The 21768-nt window shown below is 44.3% G+C and overlaps 1 protein-coding gene across 5 annotated transcripts in view; it reads right to left on the bottom strand.

Annotated features, from left to right (window-relative positions):
* birc6 (baculoviral IAP repeat containing 6) overlaps window positions 1–21768 on the bottom strand; it is a 134951-nt gene that overhangs the window by 73724 nt on the left and 39459 nt on the right. For all 5 annotated transcript variants that reach the window (XM_051422552.1, XM_051422585.1, XM_051422560.1 and 2 more), the window contains exons 39-57: window positions 21195–21348; window positions 20632–20748; window positions 20302–20462; window positions 19685–19811; window positions 16995–17105; window positions 16308–16566; window positions 15595–16166; window positions 15027–15202; window positions 14846–14942; window positions 13996–14190; window positions 13703–13903; window positions 13276–13555; window positions 12938–13194; window positions 11567–11675; window positions 11066–11296; window positions 9731–10598; window positions 9315–9458; window positions 4316–4445; window positions 754–885 (exon numbers count right to left, since the gene is read on the bottom strand). In XM_051422552.1, coding sequence (XP_051278512.1) covers window positions 754–885; window positions 4316–4445; window positions 9315–9458; window positions 9731–10598; window positions 11066–11296; window positions 11567–11675; window positions 12938–13194; window positions 13276–13555; window positions 13703–13903; window positions 13996–14190; window positions 14846–14942; window positions 15027–15202; window positions 15595–16166; window positions 16308–16566; window positions 16995–17105; window positions 19685–19811; window positions 20302–20462; window positions 20632–20748; window positions 21195–21348 — 4321 coding nt within the window. The remainder of the gene's footprint in view (window positions 1–753; window positions 886–4315; window positions 4446–9314; window positions 9459–9730; window positions 10599–11065; window positions 11297–11566; window positions 11676–12937; window positions 13195–13275; window positions 13556–13702; window positions 13904–13995; window positions 14191–14845; window positions 14943–15026; window positions 15203–15594; window positions 16167–16307; window positions 16567–16994; window positions 17106–19684; window positions 19812–20301; window positions 20463–20631; window positions 20749–21194; window positions 21349–21768) is intronic.

The following is a 21768-nucleotide window of genomic DNA, read 5'->3' as shown; positions in this document are numbered from 1 at the left end:
ATGGCTGGGTTGCCACTGGACAAGGGGTGTGTATGTGTGTATAAAGCTCTTCATGGTCAGGCCCCTTCATATCTTAAAGAGCTCATAGTACCCTATTACCCCACTAGAACACTACGTTCTCTGAATGCTGGGCTACTTGTGGTTCCTATAGTCTCTAAAAGTAGAACAGGAGCCAGAGCCTTCAGTTACCAAGCTCCTCTCCTGTGGAACCAGCTTCCAGTTGTGGTTCGGGAGGCAGACACCCTCACCACATTTAAGAGTAGGCTTAAGACATTCCTCTTTGATAGAGCTTATAGTTAGGGCTGGATCAGGTGAGTCCTGAACCATCCCTTAGTTATGCTGCTATAGGCCTAGACTATCGGGGGATTTCCCATGGTCCTTCCTCTGTCTTTCTGCACTCATTCATGTCCCATTAATGCATGTTACTAACTTCACTTCTTCCCTGGAGTTCTTGTGCTTTCTCGTCTCTCATCTCTCTCTCTCTCTCTCACTGGTCGAGACAGACGACCACCCACCTAGAGCCGGAGGATCTGTCCTAGGTTTATGCCTTTTAACAGGCAGTTTTTCCTTGCCCTTGTCGCCAAGTGCTTGCTCATGGTGGTACTGTTGGGTCTCTGTAATTAATGTTTTAAAGAGTTCGGTCTAGACCTGCTCTATTTGAAAAGTGTCCTGAGATAACTTCTGTTATGAATTGGCGCTATACAAATAAAATTGAATTGAATTGAAAAAAAATTATGGAACAGATCCAAGTACCTGAGGCCACAACAACACTGTAGTTGTCCTGGAAGCCGCTGTCTGCTTTCATCTTCTCCTTCTCCTCATGATTCTTCTTCTCCTTGTCCTCCTTCTGCTCATTGATCAGCTTGGCTGTAATGCTGGGCGTGTCTGTTTGGAAGAATAGGAGACAGCGTGAGTAATATATTCTTTTTGTGACTTAACTTGGATTTATTTATTTAGGGGAGAGTAGGGTAAGATGAGCCATTTTTCATATTTAGGATCACTACATCAAGGCAATCATAATTTTGTCGCTAACTAATATATCTGTATATATTTCAGGATGTTGTGCATCCCTTCAAACAAACAGAATGAGTGTAAACATAACTGTTTTGATAATATAGCATGTCCAAAAAAAGTGGCTCAACTTACCCTGTGTGTGGGGTAAGTTGAGCATAGGAGTGGGGTAAATTGAGCCGTATCCCTACTCCCCCCACCACCCTCCTCCCCACCTCCACCCCACCCCTCCCTCACCTTCTCCCTCCCTAAATAACACTCACTTCTTCACATTCATGTGTTTATTTATTTGTAACAGGTACAATAACTTTTTTTATTATTATTGCATATTACTGCTAAACAGCTGTTTTGTGAAAAAACATTTTAACATGAGAATGCCTTAAAGTGCGCTTAGAAGAAAACAAGTGAGAATGCCTTAAAGTGCGCTTAGGAAGAGAACATTAACAGCTGTGTTTTTGGAATATACACAGATTATGTTTTTGGATACACTTATTAAGTGTATTTTGGCTGTAGCCACCGGCTCAACTTACCCCTGGCCAAATGGCTCAACTTACCCCAGAGCTACCATTTTGACTTTATTAGTCCCCACAGCTAAAATGGTGCACTTTTATGCTAGGTTTATGACCTCATGTTGTAGCTCATAGATACCACAATTGATGTATAAAATAAATTTAAAATGATCTATTTTGGTCTAAACACAATTCTCATGAAACTTATGATAGACTAAATTCACTTTCAAGAGTGAAAAATGATTTTTTGGAAATAAATATCTAACCACTTTACCCATGTGGTTCTTACATTCACAGACTCCATGAAATGATGCCTTCTTCCTAAATAATTGGTCACATGATCAATGTTTTTTCCCCATTTCCTAGCAACAAGGGGTGGCTCAACTTACCCTTTGGCTCAACTTACCCCACTCTCCCCTATATGTTATATGTTATTGTAAATAAGTATTGGTGGCAAGGTTAAAGAGATATGTTTAAGCTTAAAGAGATATTTTCACACACACACACACACACACACACACACACACACACACACACACACACACACACACACACACACACACACACACACACACACACACACACACACACACACCTATAACAGCAGTGGAGTATCAGCCTTCTATCAGCTGTACAAGGTCCCAAGAGGTGAGCCATTCATCATGTACATAGGCGGCTAAAAGCTAACAAGTAATACTGCAGCTCACAGCATCAGTGCTGCACTGCTGACCTTGATGGCCAGAGAACATCCACAGAATTAAGCCACAAGGGCATATGTCTAAACCACAGAGTTGACGTCTGGGATACATTTTCTTAGTTCTTTAGGCTAGAATTAAAATAGCAGCTGATATGGTTTAAAAATCAGTCCCTTATCCCTCATGCCTTGATTGGCGGTAGGTTAGAGTGAATGTTGTACGATACATCATCCAATCAAACCTGCCCCCCTATCCTTCATGCTTTTACAAAGCAAGTTAAACTCAAAGCTGCCCATCATTGAGAGACTGGTATATAAAGTTATCAAATGTATAAGAAATATGATTGTGTGGCCCTACACACCCACACTACATGATTTTCTACACTCGCTGACAGCTTATAGAGAACAGCCCCAAGATCAGTCTTCTGCTGCCTGCCCACTGAATTTGGGAAGACTCTCTCTTCTACCAACTTTCCCCGCTGGTACTTAATGAAATGGGTTGGAAGAGGCAAATAGTGATAGTTGTTTCTCCATTACTTGCGCTTGATTTGACAGCGATGCAGCTTGGTGTGCACAGCGACACAGATATTTCGAATGGCCATTGCTTGCTGGTTCCCTGCACTCTGAGGCTACTGAACAACATATAAAGAAACATGCTGAACTCCGAAATCTAATGAGTACAGTTTGGTATCTGTTGGTTGCAGAAATGGATTCTCTTCATTGGACTGCTGAATATTTATCTTTAAGTTGACACGATTTAATTTCTTAAATGTATTTCACGCAGACAGCACATCAATATCGTCAGACATCGTAGTAGGGATTGATGTCTGATGATGTTTGTATTGACTGAAAAAATAAAAATATATTGTTAAAAAATGTTTTTTATAAGGCCTACAATTATGTTGGAAGGAATACTTTTCCTGCCCACATCATGTAATGTTACACATTTTGTGCTCTTACTTTTGTAATGTTTTGTTCAACTACCACAGATTCTAAAATAAGAGCCTGTCTCAAATAATGGCAGTCCCCTCTCAGTAGTTGTAATAGAAATACATGTTAAATTCAGTATAAAATATAAAAGAAAAATTAAGCTACGGTCAACAAAACTCAACATATCCAGCATATGTTTCAAAATAAAAGCCAACCATTAAAGGGAGGAATTATGCCCTTTGAGATGCGGGAAGGCTTTTAATGTGAAATATCACAGGAAGTTTTTCAGCAGTTTGACAAGCAGTAACTTAACAGATAACAAAAAATGGAAAAGTGGAAGAAAGGAGGAGTAGGACATGAAGCTGTTGCTGATAGAATTACTGTGTCTTCTCCCAAGGCATGTTGCACTTATTCGTGCACTAGTAGCTGTAAGGCTTAAGGCCTGGACACACCAACCCGATTATCGGCCGTCAGACATCGTCGGACAGTCATGCGAGGTCGGTGACTCAAGTCGGTTTCGGTGTGACCCGTGTCGTCGTCAGTTGGCGTTCATTTTGGCCGATTCGACATGTAGAATCGGCCAGTGGCCGTCGGCCTCAATGACCAATCTGATTGGTGGAGTGCTCGCCCTTGACTAGCGAATCAGTGAGTGCACGAGAAAACCGGAAGTGACGATTGGTAAACATACTACGCCAACGCCGGTATCCTGTTATTATTAGCCATCATATTTTCCGTTCAGCGAGTAATGACAATAACGATCCTTCTTGACTACTATCAACACTCTCTGATAAAAACAATGGCTGACGACAGCGTGCTCTGTGTTTACTGGGTCTAGAGTGATCCATCATTTCCGGTTTTCATTTTTTTTGGGCAACACAGATTAGCGCCGCCTGCTGTTATGGGGACGTATTACACCTCGCGCACGCGCATAACGTACACTCCAGTCAGCGTCGGTTGTGTGTGTTCGGAGGCACTTTTTTGACCGACTCGGGGAGACAGGAGCCGACTGATCAGTCCGACTGCTTTTCTGCCAACAGTCAGCCGTCGGGTTGGTGTGTCCTGGCCTTTACATGTCACTGCTCAGTGCACTAATCCTACTATTTATCTGTGTTTTGATGTATTTACCAACTTTTTTTAGTGGAAGGTTCAAGTTTTCTGTACTGAAACATACCAGACACCCGGTCCAGGACTTCCGCCAGCGTGGTGGAGATGGGCAAATGGAGGGTGCGGTACTTGTGGCCTGCTCCGTACATGGGATGCTGGATCATGTGGCTGGTGGCATTGATGCGTCCTTTGTATAACTATAAAGAAAAACAGGACAAAAGATGTTTGTGTAAGCATGTTCTAAAAAATATAATGACAGGCTTTGCTTTGCTTTTTCCCCTTTATAAATGGATACGGATAAGTTAATTGTTTTTGAAAGGTTTTCAGACATGCAGTACATACAGAACATGCTATCTCCTGACTAAAACTCAGAAGAGATTGTGTTGGTCTGCTCCTCTGAACCTCTTCTTCCTATTCCTTTTCTTTCTCCCTTTACTTCAGCTGACAAGCATTCTTAGTCAAAATAAATGTTAAATGTATGCAACACTGCCAGCGGCATATACTGCTATGCAATCTGTAGCCCTCAGGGTTCTACAGGCAGGTCAGACCTAGGGAAAGGATGTTCTTCTCAGAGCTCCGTATACTACACACAGCTGGGAGGATACAGGAAGTGTATACATAACACATAGCTCTAGTCCAACAGGGCAAGAAACCCAGTCAGACGATTTCAGCATCTATGTGCATTTTTCCTTTCACCATCACTTGGACTATTTATCTCTAGGAAGCAGTTAGTCATCCTTGTCATAATTTTTTTTTGCAGAGGGAAGACGAAAGAAACTAGATTTTCTGTGTAATCTGGATCTTTCAACACTCATCCAACTACTGTAAAATAGGTCATGGAGGGTCTAAAATATACTCTAAAGATTTGTCCACTGAGGAACATGAATGTACTCAGATTTTGACGTTTCTTGTGTACAAGGGAAAACTTTGACCAGTTGGTGGTGCTAAAGTAAAGAAAAGGGGGTTGCCAAAAAAAGTCACCCTTTCAACACAATAAATATCTATATAAAATGTCCTAACAATCTGGGCAGCTTTTGCTAAAATACCTTGTCTAGACCAAGCAAGCAACCTTGCTGACCACAGCCCCCTTCGCTAGTGGGCAACAGGAAAGAATAGCCTATAATACTGACAATAAGATAAGATGTTAAAATGGCTTGCTTTTGGTAATTAAAATCACTTTTTATACCCTGCACACAAACACACAGCTAAAAGAGCTTTTTTGACAACCAATCATTGAGCTGTGTAAAGTACAGAGCATTAAGGTGTCATTGAGGACACATTATACCAGGCATCCATCATTCTGAGGAGATCACTGTGAAAGGAAAGGAGGCTCCTGCTTCATATGGCTGCACTGTCCTCTTGTGGTCACAGCAGAATGCTACAACTATTATGAACTTAACATTATGGTCATAAATATTATCATGTCAGTCATGTATGTTATGTACCGCAGAAAGTATGATCTGCTATGACCACAATACCTCATCTGATGATCTCTGAAAAAGTGATTTGGTTTAGATGGGTTTGGACCTATGTATGGGTTTCCCTTACATAAGTGCAACAGAAATCACAGGAACTAGAAATAATCTGAGTGCGTGGGGCATCATTTTATAACCAATCTTCCCTATCAAAAGTAAAGTGAAACCATAGCTCCACATTATAATCTAGCAGTCTGTTGCACCAGCTATGTGCAAGTTGTCTGTAGCTTAGTTTAAACACAGTGAGGGAGCAGCACTATAATAAGAATCTGCTTCTCATCAGGAAATGGGTTTTTAACGAAAAAGAAAAGACTAAGAGTCAGCCTTCACGCAAATGGCAGGATAAAAGTGACATATAAACAGTCGCAAGTAAAGCTAGCTATCTAATGTTAACAAAACACTAGCTATTTAATCTACATCTACATCTACATCCTCTAACATGTGCGCATGCGCGAAAGCTACATGCTGCCTGTTACGTTGCTCCAGCCTTTGAGTTCGCTTTTTTTTAAACTTTCTTAACTTTTATTTTCTTTTGTCTGTTCTTGTTTCTTCGCTGTAACTCTGTGAAGTTTTGACCTCTCTAACGAGGTCGTTTTCAGAGAGTTTTCGTGCTTTTCTTTGTGTTGTTTTTATTATGCCGCTTCCACCGGGACACGCTGCCTTTGTTTACTCCGGAGAACAGCTGATCGCACTAATGCCGGCCGGCGTAGTGGCCAGACCAGCTGAAATACCACCTGAACTCTGGAGGAAAACACACCGAGGTTGCAGAGGGGGGAAACAACGTTGGGGGATGAAAGGAGGGTCGAGACGGGACGGGCTTATGGAGAGAAGATTTAAGCGTTGTCTCCCCTCTGTTGTTATGGGAAACATACGGAGCCACCCGGAGTACCGGGAGTGCCATCTGATGTGTTTCACAGAGACATGGCTGCACAGGGACATTACGGACCAGATCGTCTCCGTGGATGGCTTCCACACTGTCCAGGCGGACCGGGATACCAAGAGTGGTAAGAGGAAAGGAGGGGGGCTTGCCATTCTAGTAAACAGCAGATGGTGTAACCCGGGTCATATCACCATTAAAGAACAGCTCTGTAGCCCGGATGTTGAATTGCTGGCCGTTGGACTCTGTCCATACCATCTGCCTAGAGAGATCCCGCATGTCATCATTGCAGTCCTGTACATCCCTCCCTCTGCAAACCCAACATCTGCCTGCAGCACCATACACACCACCATCTCCAAACTACAGACTCAACACCCCAGTGCCCTCATCATCATGTCGGGAGACTTTAACCAGGTCACCATGGATAGAGTTCTGCCGACCTTCAAACAATACGTGAGCTGTCCTACCAGAGAGGAGAGGACCCTGGACCTGATGTATGCTAACATTAAGGATGCATACATCTCCTCTTCTCTCCCCCCTCTGGGCAGGTCAGATCACAACCTGGTTCACCTCAAACCCTGCTATGTGCCTCTGGTGAAGAGGAAGCCTACAACCACAAGGACTGTGAGGAGGTGGTCGGAGGAGGCTTATGAGACACTGCAGGCCTGCTTTGAAGTGACTGACGGGCCTTCACTCTGTGAGCCCCACGGGGAGGACATTGATGGGCTCACAGAGTGCATCACAGACTATATCAACTTCTGTGTGGACTGCAATGTCCCAGCTCGGACTGTAACCTGCTACGCCAACAATAAACCTTGGATCACTAAGGACATTAAGGCCATCCTGAATGAGAAGAAGAGGGCGTTCAGAGATGGCAACCGTGATGAGGTGAGGAGAGTACAGGGGGTACTACAACTCAAAATCAGGGAGGCAAAAGACAAGTATAGGAGAAAGCTGGAGAATAAACCCCAGCAAAACAACATCAGGGATGTGTGGAGTGGCATGAGAACCATCACTGGGTTCCAGAAGACTGGTGGCATGGGGTTGGAGGGCCATGTCGACCGGGCCAATGAACTGAACCTATTTTTCAATAGGTTTGATACTGCGGCCCATCCCCCACAAGTCTCTGCTGCTGGCTACCCAACAACTGCCACTTTATCTCCCCCTACTCCTCCTCCTTACAGACCCCTTGTCTGCTCCTCACCACCTCAATTCACACCCACCTTCTCCACCTCTCCCCCCTGCTCTACATCATGTCCTCCACAACCTGAGGACCTCACCCCTCCCCCCAATGTCACCTCTACAGTGCCCTTCACGCCTGACCTGGTGAGAAGACAGCTGAAAAGACTCCACTCCGGCAAAGCTGCAGGCCCCGATGGTGTACTTCCCAGGGTGCTTAAAGTCTGTGCCCCCCAGCTGTGTGGAGTACTTAGTCAAGTCTTCAGCCTGAGCCTGCACCTCCAGAGGGTCCCCGTGCTGTGGAAGACGTCCTGCCTCGTTCCTGTGCCAAAGACGCCGCGTCCCAGCGGCCCTAAGGACTACAGACCGGTGGCTCTGACGTCCCACATCATGAGGCCTATGATGTGGGCCTAAGGCCTATGGTCAGGCCCTTCACCGATCCACTGCAGTTCGCCTACCAGCCCTGCCTGGGAGTTGAGGACAGCATCATCTACCTGCTGAACAGAGTCTACACTCATTTGGACAAGCTGGCGAGCACTGTAAGAGTCATGTTCTTTGACTTCTCCAGTGCTTTCAATACCATCCGTCCGGCTCTACTGGGTGAGAAGATGGCTGCGATGCAGGTGGAGGCCCCCATCGTGTCCTGGATTGTTGATTACCTGACGGGCAGACCACAGTATGTACGCCGACAGAACTGTGTGTCTGACAGGGTGGTCAGCAACACTGGGGCCCCACAGGGGACTGTCCTCTCTCCCTTCCTCTTCACCCTCTTCCCTCTTCAGGAAATCATTCCTGCCTGTGGTCATCAATCTCTACAACGCCTCCCTCAGAGAGTCAGACACCCCCCCTCTGTGATTCTGACTCAAAACGTAGACAATTATTCTTTTGCACTTTTGCACATTAATACTGTACATTTGATCTTGTATATATATATATATAGTTATATATATATATATTTATATTTTTTGTGCTGAATGTTGTATATATATATATATATATGTTTGTATAATATGTTGTTTGTATATCTGGAGTGTTGTAACGAAAATAATTTCCCCCTGGGATTATTAAAGTATTTCTGATTCTGATTCTGATTCTGATTCTGATCTAGTCTTAAATAGCAAGTTACCTACCATTTTGCTACGGAGCAAAACACTAGTAAACGACTAGTAAATTAAACTACATAAATTGTTAGCTAACTGGTACATCTGAAACCTAATATTAGCAAAATGCATGCTAACAAGATAGCTAGTTTACAACAATTGTTAATTAGGATGTTGCTGAATTTTGGCTATATATGTCACTTTTATCTTTTAACCATCTTCAAAAAGGGGTTGTCTTTTCAAGATAAGTCTGGCACATACCATATAAGAACAGGAAAGAAGAAAGTTGACTGAGGTGTTGACCGAGGCTTGCTCAGTCGTTGGAGCACAGAGCAAAGGGGGGCAAGGACTTAGGAAGGGTGAACTAATTTAATGGACAATTTTCAAATGGAAGGGAGAATGAACAGATATTCAACAACAGAGAAAGTTACCCACCGGACAGGGGGACTGTAAGAACACTGTGACCTTCTCATCCTCCAGCATGAGCTGCAGGAAAAGCCTTCGAATGAAGCCTGAGATGTTTCCAGAGATCGGCACGTTGCCGCGCTGGGGTGCAGACTGGAAGAGCTCACAGAGGACCTGCAGCCAGAAAATCTTTACGTTAATACTGAGGCCGATGAACATGTCCAAAATGATTTGATACCACCACCATTGATGCGTAGAAATTAACTTGTTGTATTGTCAAAACAATCCTTTAAAATAATAACAGTTTATGGCTTTGTTGGGTTGAAATACTGAGTCTATCCAATGCTTATTGCATTGATTACGTCAGTAATTCTATGTCTGAGGATTCAAAACTAAATTCCTGCAAAAGCTCTAGCCTCCTAACAGAGTGGAATGTAAGAGCAGACCTGTGCCATGAGCCGCTGGTTGTTTGGGTGGCAGGAGATGCACTGAAGAAAGAAGGCCACGGTGGCATTCTCCAGAGCTGTCCTCTGCTGGGTGGTGAGTCCTCCTGCCTGCCCAGAAGACGCCAGGGAAAATCTTGACCCTGGAGGCTGAGGATGGGATGGAGGGGGACCTGTCGTAGATCCAGAGCCCAGAGGCTGACAACCTGCGCTGGTACTTGCACTGGCACTGGCACTGGCACTGGAATGGCATAGCAGGAAAAGCAGTGCCGTCCATAGCGGATTGACCTCTGGTCCTCCTAACCAGTCTTTCATGGCGTGACTGTTGCCTACATCAGTCAGGAAGCGTAGCACTGGAGCGGCTAGCTCAGCAGCCAGAGGAGGCCGACTGTGTGAGGATGAGGAGGATGAGTAATAGTGGTGATGGTGGTGTCGTCTATCAGACTGAGCAGCAGGCAGAGGAAGGTTGGCACTGGCCAGGAGTCCGACACAGAACTGGGCCAGGCTGCGAACCAGCAGCGAGGGTAAGCCTGAGTCCAGCAGCTGCTCTATGGCTCCTGGAGACTGGGAGGCCGCTGCCAGAGTAGTTAACTGGGACTCCGACAGATTAATGGGCGGTCTTGCGTGCTTGGAGTCATCAGTGAGTCCTGCAGCGTTGGCATTGTGCTGCTTTTTGCCATCGTCCGTCATGGCGAGGCGGTGGTGCTGGGCTTGAGAGTGACTGGCGCTGGGCACAGAGATGATCCCCATCCAGGACATGAGCAGAGAGAAGTAGCTGGGGTGGATGTGACACATTGAGCACAGCAGGCTATCCACAGCCTTCTTCAGCACAATGTTGCACGGCAACGACATGGACCAGTTGTACAGCAGCCTGGAGGAAAATAAAAATCAATCACTCATCATGAATCCATGTTGTTTATACTCAAAAGGGCTGCAAAATCTTCATGCAAAGTAAGAAGGGTAAATTATATGTAAGCATTCGATTTGTGCAAAATTCATCTACAGTCGTTATTCCACAAGGAATATTATTTAAAACAAGTAGGGTTGCATATGGGGAATTAATCCCACCAAAATCTAATCCCTTTATCCCCAAAAAGAACCTGTAGAAACTGAAATGCTTTGCTTATGTGTTTACACACAACCTACTATATGTACAAGAAAAACATCTCCAAACATCATTAATGTTACCACACAACTTTTGAGGCAAGTCCAACCCTGGAATTAACTGAAACAGGCTCAATATTACAAGCTATTCGTACTATTTCCCTGCTAGTGGGCAAAGTGATATAATATGCAGGTATGTATGGACTGTATTTATCAGAAAAGACTACGACTGACTCAAAGAGCTCTCTGTTGAGCAGTGCAGGCAGGTCGTAGTCAACAGGCAACTCATAGCTGTGCCACAGGATGGCTGCCACACAGTGGAGGTGGGACGGGGAAGGCATGAGGAGGCCATACTCCCTCGATGAAGCAGAGGAAGAGCCAGCACCAGCGTATCCCATAGGGCCGCTCATCTTGTGGGCCGCCACCCGTGAAGAGTCATGGACCCACTGGAGGAGAGCCTGAATCCTGGAGGGTTAACATTGAAAACAAACAATAATTAACTAATTTCGTGGTGCTGAAAACACAGCATTGTCTCCTCGGTCACTCAGTGTGAGGTGCGTCACACTGGAATTTTTAACAAACACGACCATATGACAGTAAAAGTTGACAAGGAGAGCGAGGACACTTTTTACTGTGTCTGGAAAATCACCTTGACAGAAAACTGTTGGCTGTTATTTTTACAGAGGGGAGCTTAAGGAGAGTTTTAGTCGAGGTAAAAACAGGATGTGGATGTACCTGTCTTTGGTTCCAGAGTCCTGTGTGGTGCCAAGCTGGTACAGAATGTCGATGGTTGAGTCTGAGGAGAGGCCATTTAGGCGCCCAAACAGCAGAGGACTGTTCAAATCTGCAAAATGGAAACAAAATTAGGATGCTATAATAAGGAGACTGGAAAGTTAACAAGTTTTTCCAGATGATTTTGATCTTGTGAACTACCTTCTGCTACCCGACCCTTTACATTAAATATATTTGGCAGAAGCTCTTCCACAGTGCTTAGAGGTTTGTTTAGGGGGAGTGGGCACACTTAATTACACTTCAATCAAGACCAGATTTTGCAACAAAACTCTGTCGAGCTCCTGGTTCAGAATTGGTCATTTGTGGCTAGTGAGAAAATTTCTCTAATTGTGACTGTGCCAATCATCTAGGTATATGTATGTCATGTGTTGCAAACAGACACAAAATGCTCATTGGAGACAGGCAGACAGAGTGAGAGTATGCCTAATCCAAGCACTAGCCTGGTAGCTAACAGTGAAAAATTAATGAAATAAAGCAAAAGTTTAGTCTTGGGTCAGGTTTAGGACTCAATTTTAGCAGTACCAGTCAGGTTCAGCCAGCTGTTAATAATCCCCTCCACTCAAAATGTGTTTTTCTTATAGTTAGGTTTGTTAAAATGTTAGACCATGACTCTACTGACTTGTATCTTTACCTATAATCTGAGATTCAAACATACCCTGGGTCAGCTAGATTTGGTACGTAATAAATTCAAAAGCCATTTGCTATAAAGCAAATGCCACCAGTACATGAACATGAATTGCTTTCAGGTGTTGCTTCACTTAATTTCTTGATAACTAATTACTGCAATGAGCAATTATTTGTTAGCACAGCCTGGATAAAAATATTTATTTCTTATTTTATGGGTCAGTAATAATTTCCGAGTTGTCCAATTTTGTTTAATGAAAATAACAATTTTATATATATTTTGGTAATTTAGTATAGAAGAAAGTACCAATTTCTTTAAAAGACAGGGTTGATTTAAACTCACATTCACATTTATGCCGGTTCAGGTGACTTGCTGTGCACTGACTTAAAGACTTGTTTATGTTGCCATAAAATTTAATTAATCAATTATGTATCAATTGAACCATGTCCAGCTATATTTACCATAAATTGTGTACCAAATTACAACAATCTCAAATTACAGACCTGTAATATGAAGCTTAACCAAATATTAAAATTGTTTTTGAGGCCTAGCAACACTTTTACTACCCAACAACAAAACAACATCTGAAATCTGCCCTTGTGTCCCCTCATTAAAGGACCTCTTAAGAAAATAAATGTAATATTTTCAACTTTTTGATGCTTTTAAGGTCCTGTGGATCTATAACTCACTGGCAGGGTCGGTACCAGAGGCGGCACAGTTCCTCAGCAGAATGTCGATGAGTTTAAGACCTATGCGAGTGGACTGCAGTCCGATCTTAACCAGCACAGCTTCGATGTTGGGTGAGTGCATGCCGCAGTAAGGTGACATGAGCAGCGCGGCGCAGGTCTGCAGCAGGTTGGCAGTGGGAGCTGCAGCACTGGCCATCATGGCCTCAAGGTCACTGACGTGGGTCAGGCAATGGTGGAGAAGACGCAGCCACCCAATGCTGGAGAAAGAAAAGGTTACAGTAAACACCGACATCTTAGGCAAACGGACATACTCTCACTCTAGGATTAGTTTTTGGTACCTGGTTTTAGAGACCTGATCCTCAGAAGGCAGGAAGGGGTTGTTGACAGTTGCAGAGGAGGTGTTACCGAACGCCGTCAGCCCCAAGAGTTTGATCTGAGACAGACCCAGGGTGCTGGCATCACGAGGCCGGTGCAGCCTCAGGCAAACGGCTGACGCAACCTCCGCCTTAACCAACTGGATCTTTATGTACGTCAGGCCGCTGGTGATGACCGGCGTGGAGAGCGGCAACATGTTGACCCCGTCAGCACTGATCTCCACCGAGACTGAGGAGGGGCAGGCTGGTTGGTAGAGGGGAAGAGGACACAGCAAAACATACAGGGATGAGTTTTCATTCGAGTGAGATGGAAAGGATTTTGTTGATTGCAAAAAACCCCAAACTATATTATTTCTCATACACTTTCATTATTAAACAGGGTGCCACTCACTGGCTAGAGATGCAAGGTGTGGCTGGATGTGGAGCTCCTTCAGCAGCACAGCAGCAGGAAGGTGGATGGTGAGATCACACCAGGCCTCCTCCGGCAGGAAGATGTAGGACCAGGCAGCCGAGCGGGCCCGGCGGTGGGGTGGCGTGGCTTGGAGGAGAACCTCTGCTGGCTGCGCTGTGGGGCTGCTGGATGTGATGGTACCTGTGAAGGGACAAACAGATCATTTAGAATTTTAACAGTTACTCTAAAAATATTGTCTGATAGGATGTACCACACTGAGTAACTGAGAGCACCTAAAGGAGCAAAGTTGTGGAGTCCCTCAGCATTGTCTGGCTCTGACGTCATCACTCTGGCTTTCAGGTTGCCATCTGCGGCCTTTCCAGGACCGGAATCTAAGAACTTCATGATGGTGGACACCATGCTGCGTGCTGTGTTCACAATGGCCCGAGTGCTGGTCACCATGTTGTTACAGATCAATTGCACACCACCTGGTAAGACACAAGAAAGTTCTGGTTTCTTAAATCAAATTTTCTAAACATAACTGCTAGAATCCATGCATACGTTTGTGTGGCGGAGAATCAATTTCTATTCCATGCAAAATTTTGCTATTTCTCCTGACACTGGGTCTTGACTTAAGTGCTTGCCTGCTGTGTAGTAGCACTGGTCCCAGAGGAATATTTAGCGAGTAAAACTTGAAAGACAACATGAAAGTTGACAATTCTGAGAGTCAATCCAAAACTATAGTAACAGATCACAAGACACGTCCACTGAGAGCTGATTTGAGGCTTTGGTGACCAACCAGAATAGAGCCCTATTTGTACCGGACTAGAATTTCCCAGGGACCTGTAGATTGAGGAGGTCGTCTGTGATCTTAATCCTGTGCAAATCTGCTATGTCCGTAATTTGTAAATTTGTAAAAAATGTATGGCACAATCTGATGTGCCTCAAATTGATATCCCACAGACTGAAAACAAGATTTTATTTTGAAGACCCATCTTGCACAGCATGACACACAATAAACAAAGACACCATTGTTGTTGTCACAGTCTAAAAGCACATTTAGTATGAAGGTTGAAGGTTACGTAAAGTAAGGTACGTAAAGTTGGGTAAGGAATCAAAATGAAGCATTGTGCATATACACACCCATGTCATGGAAGGCCTTGAGAGCCTCACTGGTGTCCAACACTCGCAGAATAAACCACAGAAGAGGCTCCGACAGCTGACAGGTGGAAAGAGACCCCTACAAAATGTAAAACAAATGACATATATTCAAGTGTACATACTTTAATATCAAACACCATACACCTGTCTATCTGATGCTCACCTGTCTGCCCATGTAACCACAGGCCATGTATGTGAGGATGGGCTGTAACATGACCTGGACTGAGGTGGCCCTCTTGCTGAGGGTGGTGAGGATGGTGAAGAGGCCGTCCCCCACTGAGATGGCATCCAGACCGCCATGGAAGTTCTCATGTTTTGTCAGGTGGAGACCGCTGGCTCCTAAGAAGCAATACACATTTATTCTCCTGATACTTTGATACTTTTTTTGTGTTCTCTGGTTCATTAGGGGAACAGTTGTCCACAAGTGAAATTGTATTATTTATCAACTCAAGACTAACTCTACTTTAGCATTTACTTGCCCACCTTATGAATATGTGGAAAAATATCTCTCTCTTTAGCTGCTAAATGCTCCACTAGGTTCACCAGCCAGCTGGCCTCTAGTTAGTGTACAGTGGGTCTTTCAGAGATTTTCTGCTGTAAATTATGTTAATGAGAGCGGGGAGAGTGGACCAATACAATAATGTTGTGGGTGATAAAGCCAAAGGAGCTGAAAGATACATGAAACTGTTGTTAGACGGGAACTGCAGTATTTCTTTCTGGGTTTATCTTACCGATGATCATGGCCATAGCACTGCTGTTGCACTGGCCCAGAGCAGACAAGATCTGGCTCATAATTTGCTGATTTGCTAACACCAGGTCGGCCACACCTGCAGGAGGACCCTGACTGGATGCCAATCCGCCAGCCACGCTTTCTTTGCTCCCACAGACCTTCTCCTCGTCCGACACACTACTATCAGCTGCCCCACTGCCGGCCGGCGGCAGCCGTCCACTGAACTCTCGGTCCCCAGACAGAGGCAGCTGCACCAGCACGTTGACAAGCTTGAGGAGGTCAAACATCAGCTGGTCACGAGTTGTCTCTCCACAGACAGCCTTTGCATCTCCTGGTCGGATGATGTTGGCAAATAGACCACCAAAACATGCCCGAGCTCCCATGGAGCTGTCCGAGCCACTGCGGGAAACAAGTTTATCGGAGCAGGTGATGTAGTGGTGGACCAAGAATGTGATGGACTCGATGACGGAGGAGATGGTGGCCACTGACACCACCTCAAAGTTTTGTTCCAAAGTAAACTCCAGCAGCTTCACCTGGGCGTCAAGCGGACCCTGGCCTGACTGGAAAGGACCCCTAAAGTGTTAGGATAAAACATTAGTCCACACTCAGTACATGTAGTGAAAGTTCTCATGATTATTGTCAGAATGACTGCCTATGCTGGAACATACAAACATTATTGATAGAAAATGCATTTCCTGGGAAGCGACTGTATACCTCTCAGTAGACAGGATGTGCATCAGTTTGAGCAGGAACTCGCTGAACATCTGAGGACAGGTGGAAGACAGGTGGACCTGCAGCCGGCTCAAAAACTCGTGCATGGCCTGGGTGGCGGTGGGTCCCACCTGAGAGCTGTGCTGGCTCGTTCCATTGGTGCTGCTGCCAGACAGGAAGCGGACCAGGACATGAACCAGGGTTGGATCAGATACCATCTGTTGGGCGGTGCTTTCCTGGGAGCTCATCCCATTGCTGGAGGCTGAAAGTTCAAACACAGATTTTATATAAATCACCGAACACCAGGCAACTGATAACTATCAAATATAGAATTATGAGAGCAGAAAAACATACTGTACAAAAATGGAAGTCAAAAGAGTATATCTCTGTATAGAGACATTAAGTATTCAATTCAATTCAATTTTATTTGTAGAGCGCCAATTCATAATAGAAGTTATCTCAGGACACTTTTCAAATAGAGCAGGTCTAGACCGAACTCCTTATAACATTATTCAGATAATTTCCCCTTACACATTTTGTTATGTTGTAGAAAATATTCAAAGGCTGATCGACCAATGTAGACACAATGACTCACCCACTAAAAAGACTGAGACTATGACTATGTGAGTTTTAAGACTTTTCAGAGGTGTTGCTGACAGAAGGAAACCAGTAAGAGTGGAGTGGACTGACCACAGGCTGGCATGTTAGTCATCAGGGTGAGAGAGTGCAGCACCAGACACCACGTTCTCAGGGAGGTGTTGGGATACCACGCCAGCACTGTTAGGAAACTGCTGATGGATGCTGAAAAAAACACAGAATATAATACATATTTAATAAGAATACAATTTTTGAAAAACTAGCCGGGGGCCTGGTTAGCTCAGTCGGTAGAGCTGGCAACCCATGTACGGAGCTGCTGCAGCGCCTCGGGTTCGAATCCGACCTGCGGCCCTTTGCTGCGTGACATCCCCTCTCTCTGCCCCCCCCCCTTCCTGTCTATCTTTGGCTGTCACTATCAAATAAAGGCAATACAAAAAAAAAATTAAAGCTGCAAGCAGCGTTGAGCGGGATGCAACACGTGTGGACCACAACAGGAAAATCTCACGTAAATCAGCTCAAAATCGCCACGCAGCACTTACTTCCTGTTGCCAGTAGGTGGCGCTATCTCTATGTCTGAATATTGTGATGTAGATGTGTTCAGGGCAGGATTCTTATCAAACACGTGAAGTTTCGTTGAGATCAGATAATGTACACTGAAGTTGTGAGGATTTGTTCAGGCTAGGACTGTTACAGAATATGTGAAGTTTAATGGAGATTGGACATTGCACACTTAAGTTATGAGTACTGTTTTATGGTGAATCGGCTGAATTCGACAAGTTGTCACTGGCTAGCGGTTTGACGCACAGTCATAAATAGCTCAACTTTTCATCTAGTTTGTATGACCACAGAATTCAAAATAGCCAACTTTGACGGCACGCCACAGACACGCCCTTCGACGTACAGTCTCAAATAGCACAACTTTTGATAACCAATGTGTTTAGATTGAAGTGATCGAATTTCAAGTCAATCTAATAAAATCTGTAGGAGGAGTTAGTTAAAACAGAAGCCCTTAAATGCCGGAAATGGCATCACAGTTTGACATTCGATTCAACCTGGCCAACTCTGAGGGCACGTCACGGACACGCCCTTCAACGTACATGCACAAATAGCACAACTTTTAATCAGGACCATTTTTTGACAGTACTGACTAATTTTGAAGCAGATCTGATAAATTCTCCAGGAGGGGTTCGTTCAAATACAACACAAAAAAATCACAGAAAATGAACACGGAATTCAAAATGGCTGACTTTGATACCACGCCACAGACACGCCTTTAATGTACATGCACAAATAGCACAACTTTTAATCAGCAATGTTTTTTGACTGTACTGACCAATTTTGAAGCAGATCTGATAAATTCACTAGGAGGAGTTCGTTCAAATACAACACAAAAAATCACAGAAAATGACCCAAAAAATCAAAATGGCTGACTTTGATGCCACGCCACGGACACGCCCTTCAACGTACATGCACAAATAGCACAACTTTTAATCAGAACCATTTTTTGACTGTACTCACAAATTTGGAAGCAGATCCGATAAATTCCCTAGGAGGAGTTCGTTCAAATACAACGCGAAAAGTTTGCCGAAAGTGAAAATGGAAATCAAAATGGCCGACTTCCTGTTGGGTTTTGGGTATGGGTCCAAGAGGCTTTTTTGTACGTCCTGGCATGTTACACGTGCCTACCGAGTTTCGTACATATCGGTGAAACGTGGCGCCGGTGCTGCTGTTTTTTTATCCTGTAGGGGCGCTACAAACACGACGAACACGATTGGTATTGGTATGTGAGCTTCAGACACCACTCTACACGTGCCCTGTGAATTTCATATTCATAACTATTACGGTCTCCGACCAGTGATTTACCATGCCACCAGAGCGCCACCCAGTGGCCTGATTTTTTTTCCTTTTTAGGTGAGCCTCCGGGAGCCATGGGCAAGCATCCTACCAAGTTTCATTTTAATCAAACGTGCCGTTGCAGAGATATAAACTTCTTAATTTTAAAGAGCGCCACCTAGTGGTGATGGCCTGAAATTGTGCACGGTGCCTAAGGAAGACATAAGGAACTATTGACCCAAGGTTGGTGTCAATCGGACATACCAATGTTGAGAAATGGTCAACTTCCTTTTTTGACAAAAAATATACAGGAAGTGTTAATTTTATAGCGTGCTTATTTTTAAAAATTTCAAAAATGTTCAAACTACTTTTTTTGCCAGGGCGGTCCCCAGGTGCTAGGTGAAAAATTTCGTACAAATCGGACAAAGCGCGTAGGAGGACCACAAAAAAGTAGTTTAAGGACATTTTGAGCTCTAACGAAAAAAAATTATAGGCAGAAGTGGACGGGGCCTAAATAGGGAGATTCAGCTCCATTCACCTAACGCTTTGATACAAGGTTTTTTAATGTGCGACAAACTATGCAGAAGTTATTAGCCTAAACACACTTTTTATGATAATAGCGCCACCTAGTGGCCGACCTGAAAGTGACGCATAGAATATAACATTTTTTACCGGGCCTGACCACCAAAATTGAGTTTTCGTACATGTTCAGGGGGGCAAAAAACGCAGTCAAAGACGCTAAAAATAATAATAAGAAACATAGCAAATACAATAGGGACCTCCAGCGGTCGCTGGCTCGGTCCCTAATAGTAGGTAAGAAGAAACGAAGCAAAAACAATAGGGACCTCCAGCGGTCACTTGCGAGGTCCCTAAAAACTAGCCAGTGTATAGGAAGGTAACAGCACTATCAGAGATGTTGAGAGGTAGAGACAGTGTGGCAGAGTCCTGACCTTGGTTGAGCGGGATGGTGGGCACTCGGCTGGCATTGAACAGGAAGATGTCTGATCCACTTTCTTCATTGCCACCAGAACATGTGTTGAGACTGAGTGTTAACCACAGCTGCAGCAGGGACTCCAGCTGAGAGAGAAGAAACACCTTTTCATTCATTTAAAATGACACCGTGTTGACTTTACAATGTGTCCTAAGGAAATGTGGAGGTGATTTTAGTAATAACCCGATACTGAATTTTAGGCAGTATAGGAGGACTTCACAATACTATTGGTATTGGAACAACTCAACAAAAATGCTTGTTTTTTTTCAGATGACATATAATAAATAATAATAACATTTCATTTCAAAAGCAGTACGGAATAAGTTAAAAAATAAAATCCTTGCACAGGTTTACAAATTAGATGTCAGTGCAGTACTCGTTTACTTCGGCCTACAATCTGGATTATTCTATACTATGGCTAGGCTCTCACTAAGCACTGTGAAACATCGAACAGACAGAAAAAGAAATGGGTAAAGATCTATCCACACAGTCAAGGCATTAGTAGGTGCCTCCATTGAAGACTGCAGTCAGTCATCAGGTATTTAGTGTTCTATATTTGTACTTGCGTGTGCTGACCTGTACATGGTGGACCTGCAGCATGGAGAAGAGCTTGTTGAAGCAGGCACTCAACATGGGGATAGACGAGGGCTGTACCATCAGACTGCTGCCTGGAGGAGAGCCTCCTCCGTGGAGAGCCCTCAGCAGGGAGTCATCAGTCCCACTGGAGGCCTGGCTCACTGAAAGCCAGGCAACAAACACATCTTACTTCATGATACTGTCAAAACAAGCTCCAACAGAGACTGAGGCACTCAAAAGAATGATTTTTCTTCATGATGTTGAGCACTTAAGGTCAATGACTGAGGAGCAGTTGTTATTAAAATGGCCAGCTCTCTTTGCTGTTGTTACCTGTAGATGAGCTTGATGTGAGGGCCTGTAGGATGGAGTCTGCCTGTAGAGTCGCCATCATTTTGAGCATCAGTTCAGCCTGTTGCTCCAGACCCACCTCTAGCCGGGCATCCAGTGCTGTGAAACACAGAGGCAAACGGTGAACAGTTAGAAGATATGAAAAAGTTTATTTACTTCCGTAAATAAACTTTTTGTCAAGATGGTAAAAGGTAAATGGTAAATGGACCTGTACTTGTATAGCGCCTTTCTAGTCTTCCGACCACTCAAAGTGCTTTTACACTACATACCACATTCACCCTTTCACACACATTCACACAGCGATGGCAAAGTCCATCGAACAGAAACTAACTCATTCATACACATTCACACACTGATGCACAGCATCGGAGTCGGCTATAGCATCAGGAGCAATTTGGGGTTCAGTATCTTGCTCAAGGATACTTTGACATGTGGCAGGAGGAGTCGGGGATCGAACCAACAACCTTCTGATAAGTGGACAACTCGCTATTCCTCTGAGCAACAGCCACCCCTAAGATCATCCCCAGAATCCAGCCTCTACTCACCCTGTGACACAGAGACTGACAGACCCTGTGAGCCGGGCTTTTCAGCAGCAACTGGAGGCTTGGAGACAGGGATACCAACTCCTCCAATGTATGGGTTGTACCCGTACGTGCCATAGTCAGCACCCCAGTAGTCATACCAGGTGCTGCTTATAGGCTGAAAACGGACATGAGAAGGAGGGGATGAGAAACAAGAGGGCAAAAGGATTACGATCACTGTACTGTCAATTGATACATTCACTTTCAAATAACAAAATGCTGTTCTTGTTGCTCAAAGTAAACATTTTATTTTCTTCATTTAGCTACAAACTTGCAAGTTTTCAACTCAGCACGGTAGCAGCTTGTGCTCGACAGTTCACAAATTTAAAAACTTTAAACTGCAGGAAGCTTTGTCTGTGCCTGTAAGACATATGAAGTATTGTTTGATTTCGTTGCTGAATATTGACAAATAAAACAGCTGCGGCCTATACAGCAGTGTGCCAGTTCAGGATGACATTGCGCAACAGAACATTAGGGTTATTGTTTGGGGGAGGGGGGGCAAATGAATAAATTAGGTACATTTTAGTTCATCTTCAAC

Source organism: Dicentrarchus labrax, unplaced genomic scaffold (assembly GCF_905237075.1).
Source record: "Dicentrarchus labrax unplaced genomic scaffold, dlabrax2021, whole genome shotgun sequence".
Lineage (NCBI taxonomy): Eukaryota > Metazoa > Chordata > Actinopteri > Moronidae > Dicentrarchus > Dicentrarchus labrax.
Note: the sequence above shows the minus strand (reverse complement) of the source record. Positions and strands in the feature narration are given on the sequence as shown.